General features: G+C 44.9%; 1 protein-coding gene across 3 annotated transcripts in view; it reads left to right on the forward strand.

Moving 5' to 3' along the window:
- Window positions 1-10,091, forward strand: part of NWD2 (NACHT and WD repeat domain containing 2) — a 168,624-nt gene extending 158,533 nt beyond the window's left edge. For all 3 annotated transcript variants that reach the window (XM_027599542.2, XM_027599543.2, XM_027599544.2), the window contains one exon: window positions 3,885-10,091. In XM_027599542.2, the coding sequence (XP_027455343.1) occupies window positions 3,885-7,817 (3,933 nt within the window). In that variant the 3' untranslated portion in view covers window positions 7,818-10,091. The remainder of the gene's footprint in view (window positions 1-3,884) is intronic.
- Window positions 10,092-10,447: the final 356 nt, after the last annotated feature.

The raw sequence follows: 10,447 nt of genomic DNA on the forward strand, positions 1-10,447 counted from the left end.
GGCTGTGACTCCTATAGGGTTGTGGCTTCAGGGAAGTAGGAAAGATAAGGTGGCCAGAAAGTTCTCACATGACCAGTGCTGTTCTGAAAACTGGACTCCACACTCTGTGATCTTGGCAGGCATTTAAAGCTGCTTCCTAGGGCGCCTGGGTGGCTCAGATGGTTAAGTGTCTGCCTTCGGCTCAGGTCATGATCCCAGGGTCCTGGGATCAAGTCCCGCACTGGGCTCCCTGCTCTGCGGGGAGCCTGCTTCTCCCTCTGCTTCTCTCTCTCTCTCTCCCCCTCTGAGTCTCATGAATAAATAAATAAAATCTTTAATAAATAAACAAACAAACAAATAAATAAATAAATAAATAAAGCTGCTTCCTAGTTCCTCTGAGGCCTTTTTCTAGTTTCCTGGATGTCCTTTCCCTCCTGCCTCCCCTGCCCTGTCCTCCCTGAGCATCTTGTCTTACCTACAGTTCTCCAAACACAGGGGGATGCATTTCTTTTTCCCCAGCTGGTCACTTCCATGGCTCCTAGACACCCAGCCACACACTTCTAGTACCTTTCTGCCAAGATCCACAGCCCAGCAAGCTCCCTCAGACAGGACCTGAGGAAAACAGAACCAACAAAAACCTCTGTCAGCTCAGTCTTGCCAGTGGCCCACATGTGACACATGGGAAGCACTTGGGAATTTTTTGCCCTAGGAAACAGCAGCTCTCCATCCCTCCTCCACCCAAAGAGCTAGCCAGCCTTGTCAGTCAACCTCCATATTTCTCAGGTGTTTGAGGACATCTGTCTCCCTGTCTCTCCAGCTCTAGTGGAGACCCTGTCAGTGGTCCATTGCAGCCCCTTTCCCGAGGTGAGAAGTGAGGACATCTCTCAGCCCTGCCCTTTGGGAGTGGATGGTAACAGATATGACCCACAGCACCCTAATCTCCAATGTTTTTCTTGGCCTCTTGAAACTCCTTTTTAGGCTGGAGCTGGGTAGTCCACTAAAGGTAGCAAAACTGGTTTTCACAACTCCCTTACAAATCTTGCATGATGGTGTGGAACCTCACCCTGGGTCTATTGTCTTGGCATGTCAGTCTAAACTGGACTAAACTAGTTCCAGTATACCCTCCTGTTGCACTGGATGTCCAGGTCTGGTAGTTTATTTTATCTTGGTGTTACCTCAGAATCTCTATATTGTTCTTCCTGTGCTTATTCTTTCAAGAACAGAGCTTTCTTTAACTTTGCGAACACTCTGGTCATCTGTCGTGTGCTATCACAATCTCAGGGAGGTCATCTTGAGGACAAGAACAGGGACAGTTGTGTTGTACCTTACGTGGGGATTAGGTTTCAAATTAAGCTCACAGGCAAAGATCTGGTGTATTAACTTACTTTTAAAAAGTCCCCAGGAGGGGCGCCTGGGTGGCTCAGTCGGTTCAGCATCTGCCTTCGGCTCAGGTCACGATCCCAGGGTCCTTCGATCAAGCCCCGCATTGGGCTCCCTGCTCAGCGGGGAGCCTGCTTCTCCCTCTCCTGTTCTCCCTGCTTGTACGCTCTCTCTCTCTCTGTCAAATAAATAAATAAAATCTTAAAAAAAAAAAAGGTCCCCAGGAAAGTTAATTTACCATTTCTTAATATGCCAAGCCCAGCTGCGGGTTGTTGTTGTTCTTCTTCTTCTTCTTCTTTTTTAAAATTTTTATTTATGAGAGAGAGAGAGGAGGGAAAAAGAATCCAAAGCAGACCCTGCACTGAGTATGGAGCTGGACACAGGGCTCAATCCCACAACAGTGAGATCATAACCTGAGCCGAAACCAAGAGTCCAGCGCTTAACAGACTGAGCCACCCAGGCGACCCTGGTGTTTCTTTTAGTGTTAAATGACATAGTTCTTTTTTAATGGAACACCAGATGAAGTGGCAGGCTTACATTTAGGAGCCCTGTTGCATCAAAATAAAGTGTGTGTCTGTGCGTGCATGTGTGTGTGTGAACACTAATTTGTATGTGAATCTTCAAACTTCAGAATTGTTCCAAGTCAACAAGACAACAGTACAAAGAGCACATGGAAGCTGAAATCTAATGAGAAAACATCCACGTAACACCATTTCACCTTCATTCTAGGGCTTTTTGCCTCCGGAAGAGGGAAGGGTAAAGTCGTTGGAGGGGCAAATGTTGTTGGACTTGACTATATTCACTGTGATGCAAGTCCATGTGCCGTAGCAGGGGAGGTACAGAATTGTGTGGAATGTGCTGATATCCCTGTACAGATCAACGGACCCCGCAGAGCAGGGGTGGTGACAGTCGAGTTGGTCAAGTTGAGAAATGGTTTTCTGAGCTCTAACTCTTCTGGATATTTTGTCCAACCACCAGAGTGTGTCTATTCACAGTCCAGGTCTCTGGTCCACAAGAAGCCTCATCTGTTTCCAGGTCCCTTGCCTCTCTCCTGCAGAATGTTGTCCCACCAATGACAACCTGTGCTCTCTTTGTGACTTCATGTCCCTGTGAGAATGCAGGGAGATGTCTCATGTTTATCTCGAGGTTATCTCCTCCGTGCTCAGCATTTTCATGGACACGAGCTCATGATCAGAGGATCGCTCTACACATTCAATAACACGTGACTGGGGGAAGAGAGGACAATACATATAATCATCATAAGCAATTCACGTAGGGATGAAATATCATGTTCTGTTTCTGATTTGCCACGGAAGGACAGTTGTAGTAGGATGGCAGGATTATCTTCCTCCATATTGGCTTCAAAGGTTGGGGCTAAACAGTAAATTGCTTCTTTTCCTTAATTGCTACATTTTTTTTTCCTAAACTTACTCATGCCTTAACCTGAACTACATCTTGAGGAACCAAGTTTCATAAACTTGCTTCCTCACAAATAAAATTCATCCTTTCCTAAGCAATATTCTTGGTGAATTCCATGGATTACTGAAAGACATTATCTCCCTAAAAATAGACAGGGATTTTTTTTATACTTTGATCATACCCCTTCTCGTCCTCGCCTTTCCAGCCAGAGACATACTAAATTTAACAGCCCCCTCATATATGCTAACTCCTTCACTCTACAATTTGAAAAACAAAAACAAAAAAACCCTCCAGCTTTGTCTCTTGGTAACTGCTTAACTCTGAGCAAGTCATTTATCCAGGCTGGACAGGTTTCCTCTTCTGTTAAATGGTACTATAATCCCATCTGCCCTACAGGGAAGTGATGTGAGGACTGATAACTGACGGTTAATATATAGTGAGCTGTCTGTTATAAAACATAAAGCTTAACGTTTTAGCCAGAATTATACAGATTTTTATGACAATGGTAAATAATCATAAAGATGACCCTATAGCACCACAATATAGTAAAATGCCTCTGAATCATTCAGGATTCTATTCAGTATTTTAGTACTATTTTTATCACATTCTAATTAGCTAGGAATTTGATCAGCCTTATGTGATCTCAATTAGTGAAAACATTTGACTCAATATAATGCGTAAGTCACTACTTAATCTATTCATTAAACAAATACTTACTAAGCACCTACTGTGCACCAACAAACCATGCCAGGAAACAGGATTCAGTGAGGAAAAGCTGACCATACTAGATATGCAGATTTACTGTTTATGAAATCCTTTGTCACTTTTAGAATACAACAAGCTAAGTGCTGCCTTGGGATTGAATAAGACTATTATCACTATTTTATTACCTTCAGTAGAGTGATCCTGAGGATCTCATCTATAGATATTGGTGCATGAGTTTTGTGACAGCTTTTTGATCTTCTCAGGTTTTCCCATTCCCTGGTTCTAGGCCACTTTCTGCATGGTCAGGGTTACCAGAAGTCTGACCTCTAGAGAGAGGAAATGCTGTGTATGCGACCATGTGAATATACATTACCGTTCTAAACACTACCTCTATGTTTTAGGCCTATGGCTGGCTTCATGAAGACACAGGACCAGAATCTGACCCAGTAGTCGTCATGAGATTTCTAGGAACCACAGACATGAGTACTGACCTTAAGACTCTCCTTCTAAGTGTTTGTGAACAATTGGCAGTCAACTACCGGTGTCTGGTTCAAAGCTACCCTAAGAAGATCCATGACCTCCGAGACTTATTTATAAACCTTTTGAACGAGTCTTCATTGCAGAGACCTCTAGTAATAATATTCGATGCCCTAGAGCAGCTCTCAGAGAGTGACGAGGCCAGGAAGCTTTGGTGGCTCCCAGCTCACCTTCCCCGCTTCGTACGAATAGTCCTGTCCACACTGCCCAACAGACATGGGATCCTGCAGAAACTGAGGTGCCTTATCCACGAAGAAGCCAACTACATCGAGCTGATTCCCCGGGACCGGAAGATGTGCAGCCAGGTCCTCAAACACCAGCTGTTGCGGGTCAAAAGGAAGGTCACATCAGGTCAGCAGATTTATGTGAACAATGCATTCTCCAAGTGCACGCTGCCCATGTTTGTGAACCTGACCTTCAGGGAGGTGAGATGTTGGAGATCTCACAAAGACGTCGATGAATCCTCCCTCTGTGTCACGGTTCACGAAAGTATAGAGCAGCTATTCTGGTCCTTGGAGAAGAAGTGTGGTCAGAAACTGGTCTCCAGGGCTCTCGGTTACATCACCATGGCCAAAATAGGTTTGAGTGAAATGGAACTGGAGGATGTGTTGGCCCTAGACAACAGTGTGATGAATGAGCTCAATGAGAACACTAGGCCCAGCAATCCCCTGAGAGTACCTTATCTGTACATTGCGAGGCTCAAGGAGGGTCTCAGTGGATACTTAATAGAAAGACATGTGAAGAACGTCACACTCTTGGTCTGGGCCAATAGACACCTGCAGCTCATAGCCCAGAAGTTGTATCTGCAGGACGACAGTAACCTGCGCGAAATGCACACCATCCTGGCAGATTACTTTCTGGGAGTCTGGTCAGGGGGCAGGAGGAAAGCTTTCTGCCTTGAAGACCCCTACTTGAATGGCTGCCTTGACTTGGAGAGCAGAAGTTTGCTTGAGGAAGAGAAGCACTTCATGGAACAGGCTTCCTTTGACAGGCAGGCTCCAGACCAGCCCTGGGTTTTCCAGTGTAATCCACTGGAGCCTGACATCTTCTTTGTCAATCATCGGAAAATGTCTGAGCTCTTGCACCACCTGACAAGGTGTGGAAAAACCGATGACCTGCTTTACGGGATCATCATGAACTTCAGCTGGCTTTATACCATGATCAAAATCGGCCAGTTCGACAAAGTGCTCTCAGACATTGAGCTGGCTTACAACTACTCGCAAGAGAAGGAGCTGAAGTTCCTGGCTAGCACTCTCCGCGGCATCAAAACCAAGGTCACTACGTTTCCGGGCTCTCTTTCAGCAGAGCTTCAGCAAAGGCTGCTGCCTGTTGTAAGTTCCCTGCCCAAACTTAGACACCTCCTTTTAGAATGTGACAAAGATGGGCCCAAATATTGCTCCATTGTGCCATTACATTCATCCATGGATGTGACATACAGTCCAGAGCGTCTCCCCTTGTCCTCTAGTCACCTGCATGTCACCGAGATTCTGCCTACATGTAACCCCAGTACTGTCCTCACAGCTCTAGAAAATGGCTCCATCAGCACGTGGGATGTGGAAACCCGTCAACTCCTCCGGCAAATCACCACAGCCCAGTCTGTCATCCTGGGCATGAAACTCACCAGTGACGAAAAGTATCTTGTGGTGGCTACGACAAATAACACCTTGCTGATTTATGACAATGTAAATTCTTGTCTTCTGTCTGAAGTGGAAATCAAAGGCACCAAGCACGGAAGCGGCTCCACCTACATCAATGGATTTACACTGTCTGTCAACCACGCCCTCGCATGGCTTGAAGCCAGCAAAGATGTCACTGTCATCGATCTGCTCTACGGGTGGCCCCTTTACCAGTTCCACTGCTGGTACGAAGTGACCTGTGTCCAGTGCTCTCTGGATGGCATGTATGCTTTCTGTGGACAGTACCTGAACACCACCACCATATTTCATTTAGGGAGTGGAGAAAAGTTATGTACGGTGACATCTGAATTTTCAGGTGGGTTTGTGAAGTTTCTTCTTATCTTGGACATGGCTCAAGAAATGGTAATGGTGGACAGCGAGGGAGGCCTTTCGGTTTGGAATACTGAGGACATTTCCAATCCCCAGCTGACTGACGACTTTGACTGCCGAAGAGAAGACAGCGAGGTGGTCAGCATTGAACTTTCGGAGGACCAAAATGCGATTCTGATCTGTAAAGCCCTCAGCATTGAGCTCTTAGATACGGGCATGTGGAAGGTGGCTGAGAAGTTCAGAGCTAAGCACAACGAACGTTTTATTTCTGCTGTGCTGTCCAAAAACGGAGACTGCATCATCGCGACCATGGAAAATACCTCAGCTGTGTTTTTTTGGAGGCGGGACACAGGACAATGTATGGCGAGCTTACAGGAAATCTCAGGTACCATAGTCAAGCTGGTGAAATCCAGTCACCATAATATGCTGCTCTCTTTATCAACCAGTGGTGTTCTTTCCATCTGGGATATAGATATAATCACCGCTATGTCCAACATAGATAAGACTGGGAAACCCATTCAAAGCCTGGTGTTACCTGCCAGAGGGGAAATCATTTATTCCCTCGATGGCTCGGATTGTGTCCACAAGTGGAACTTCAGCAGTGGGTTCCTTGAGGCAGTATTCAAACATGAGGGCATAGTCGAGCACTGCGTGCTGACGTCCTCTGGAGATGTCATGGTGACATCAGATGACAAAAGCAGCCAGTACGTCTGGCACACCAGCAGCGGGGAGAACCTCTTCCGAATTAACGGGCAGAGAATATCTCAGCTGCTAATTACGCACAATGACCAGTTTGTGGTCTCTCTCTGTGAGGAAAATGCCTCCAGGGTTTGGAGACTGGCCACAGGCCACAGGGTCTGCAACATTTTGACCACCCTGCAGAATGCCTTTATAACCTCCGCAAATACTTTCGTGGTGGGAATGACGAAAAGCAAAGTGCTGGCTGTCAGTCTCTGGACAGGAAGCATCACCAAGAAATTTTGCTGTGAAGATGGCACCACCATTGTGAATTTTAAGTTGATCCCCGACTGCCCTGACATCATTGTGTTCATCACATCAGCCGAGACAGTGAATATCTGGAGTCTGACGGATGAAGTCATCTGTCGCCGTGTGCAACTTCCAAACAACTTCTTGAAAAATCTGGAGGATTTCGAGATTTCTCCCAATGGCAAGCTAGGCATTATATCCAGGGGAGATGAAAATATCAATGTGCTGGATTTACACAGTGGCAAATTACGGGTGGTTCACGCCTCTGGGGTCATCTGGAGGCAAAGGCTCTCTCGAGATGGTCGCTACCTGGTATACATTTGCTTCCGAAATGGGGAGGAGGGGGATGAAAACGGTGCAGTATCCAGTTTGATTGTAATGAGACTGGCTGACGGCAAAAATATCGGTGCCTGCTCCCTTTACAAAACACCAACTTTTCTCGCCCTCTCACAGAGGCACCTGAACATCATAGTGGGTTTTGACGACGGGAGTATAGGGATATACACAGTGGTAGACCGTGTAGACGCAGCCCTGAAAATTAAAATTGCCACTTCAAATAGCAGACAGATTTTCAACAATGCGACACAGTCATCCAGGCCAAAGTGTAGTCGTTACTGTTTTAAAGTGTCTGTGGATTGCCTATGGAGAGAGTCTACCGAGGTCTTTGCGAGAGACAGTCCCATCACGGTGAGTGATTCCACTGAGCCCAATGAGGCGACACCATCCAAGAAACACAACCCTTGCTATGACCGGGTGTGCTCCGCCCTGGAATCCAGGGGCCACAGCTACGCCCCTGACAACTGACAAAACATTCTTCTTGCTCAGCAGACATGCGCGATACACACGCACAAGGGAGAAAAAAAAAAGTATCTTCTGTCTCCCAAATGATAAACTACTCCTTTCTTTAAAGACAGGAAAGATGCTGGAGTTCAAGTGTTAACATGCTTGTCAAAAAGACAGAAATGTGAAATCGGCTTTGAGTTGGCTCTTTTTGTCAAAGTTAATCCAGGAATGACACCTTGGCAGAGCATTTCTAAAAATGGTGTTTAACCGGCTACGTCAACTGGGAGCTAGGAGATATTTTTCACGTTAGCTGCATGGGAAGCAACAGCATAACTCATTCCATGGGTTCAGAAGACAGAGCTAGAACTATATCCAGACCCCTTGGACTGGACTTCGTTCTACAGAAATCGTTTGAAATTGTGAACACAAAGAGCTGTTTGACCTCCAATGATGGTGTGGCCATAAGTAAACACAGCCTTAATCTCTCCTTACATTTTACAATCCTGACAACTGTGTAAACCCAGTCTGCAGATGGAAGGTCAAAAGGTGCAAAATCACGTAACAAAAATGCCCCCTCGTACTCCCAGTTTCCCAGGAGAAAGGACGTGAGAGGTAAGGCCACAAACTGGACTGGGCACAAGAACTTAGTACCACCCTCCTAGGGCTACTGAGCACGCAGTCAGTCTTCATTAGGATACAGTTGAGACAGTTGCATGCAAGGGTTTCTGTATAACGGAACATGCGATTTTTAAACTACTTCCCGGGCTGCAAGAGAAACACATTTAATAGGAAACCAGAGTCTTTTCGTGTGTTTTTGAAATGCCTCTTTGTGCTAGAAGTTAAAGCGGAATTACAGAAAGGGCATTATAGATTTGATAAGACATCTGTTCATTTCCATCATTGTACTAACAAAAGTCTGGGCTATTCAGTCAATTGTATGGAAGCATACATTATTTCCTAAATCCCTGCGGTAAATCTTAACAGAAAGAAAGCTTTCTTGACATGTCATCTACGAAATACTGAAGACATTTGCCTTATTCTCATTCCTCCTCTCTCCTGTGTAAAATGCAGACAGACGACCAAATACTCGGGGACAAACTGAATATGCCTGTCTTTGTGCTAAAATATTCCATATCTTAAGGGTGTCCAAAGGTTCTTTCTTGTCCCTGTTTGTAATCACTTTCTTACTTCCCCACAGTGTATGTAGGCTTCTTCCTCTGTCACCCTTTCTGCTGGAGGGCTCCTCGGGGCCTTTATAGTCTTATCCGTTTCAAAGCAGAAGCTGTGAAATGGTATTAAATACTTTTTAAAAACACTACTTCACCTTTTTAAAAGAAAATATCACATCCCAAAAGGGGGAGAGTGATTTTTCTTCCTTCCATATCCTCCACATGGCATGTCCTTGGATGACTTTTCAAAGGGTGTCAGAAGCACTGGTTTGCTTTGGAGAGTGACAGGAGTGACTTGTGGCGGCAGAATGATGACCAAGGAACTGACGTGCTCTCAACCCAGCTCGGCCACGAACTCTTCGCGCAGGCAGATCTTTAGCCTCTCCGCTGTATTGTTTTGTAAGCTGCAAAATAAAGGGAGTGATAGCTTCTGCTCTAGCCCTTATAGGGATGTTGGGGAGCAATGTGAGGAAGAAGACAGCGACAGCTTGATTGTTTTTGCAAATGGGAGAAGCAAAATGATCTGATCCAAAGGGAATCCAAGTTCATTGCATTTCACTTTGGAAAGCAGTTTCACATGAAAGCATACAGAGATGGGATTCAGACATAACACCCCACTCCGTGGTGGAAGAATTTTTTTCAGTATGTTCCTCCTGGCCTAGCTACCAGCCGGAAAGGGGGTAGCCCAGCGAAGGCTTAGCCCACGTAGAGATCACCTGGAGTTGATTGTATGAGTCAATGCTTTTTTTTTTTTTCTTTAGCTCTTCTGTGGCAACACATTCCTACTCCTGTGATTATCAGTTGGACCTCCCTGCCACACATTTCTAAGAATTAAATGCCTAGATGGATTAAATGTAGTGTGTGAATATTCTATGTAACAGCCAATAGAGTTTAACAAGTGACTTGAATGATTTTTCCTAACTTGTTTGCAACTGATAGCTCATATTGAATGTTTTTATGTAAACTTTGTATTGTTGGGAAGAATTACCCAATCAGAGATTTATATTTTCATAAATGTTACATTTAGTTAAATTTTGTTACAGAGTTGTTACACTAGAAAATTATTGCAGTCTTCAAACAATGTACAGTCTTGTGTATGTATTGTTTGTATGAATAAAAGGTAAACTACTTAGATTTGTGGGTTTTTCTTCCCCAACTTTTGCAAGTGTACTTAGAGATTTTTAGTAATAATAATAATTGTTCATGCTTACTGTATACCAGACTCTATTTTTGGAGCCTCGTATGTACTAAGCCATGTGATCTCCACCAAAGCCTTATGAGGTAGGTAACTGTTAGTATTCCAAATTCACAAACGTAACAACCTAGAAACAGAGGTCCAGGGGGAATTGCTGAACAGGATTTCAATATACCATCAATGTGGTTTTGTTACCTTTTCCAAAGCACATAGACTACAGCACTGAATATCCAGTAGGCACTTACTGATAATGGCCTACAAAATGTTTTCCAGCTTGCAGATTAGAG

This window comes from Zalophus californianus, chromosome 2 (genome assembly GCF_009762305.2).
Source record: "Zalophus californianus isolate mZalCal1 chromosome 2, mZalCal1.pri.v2, whole genome shotgun sequence".
Lineage (NCBI taxonomy): Eukaryota > Metazoa > Chordata > Mammalia > Carnivora > Otariidae > Zalophus > Zalophus californianus.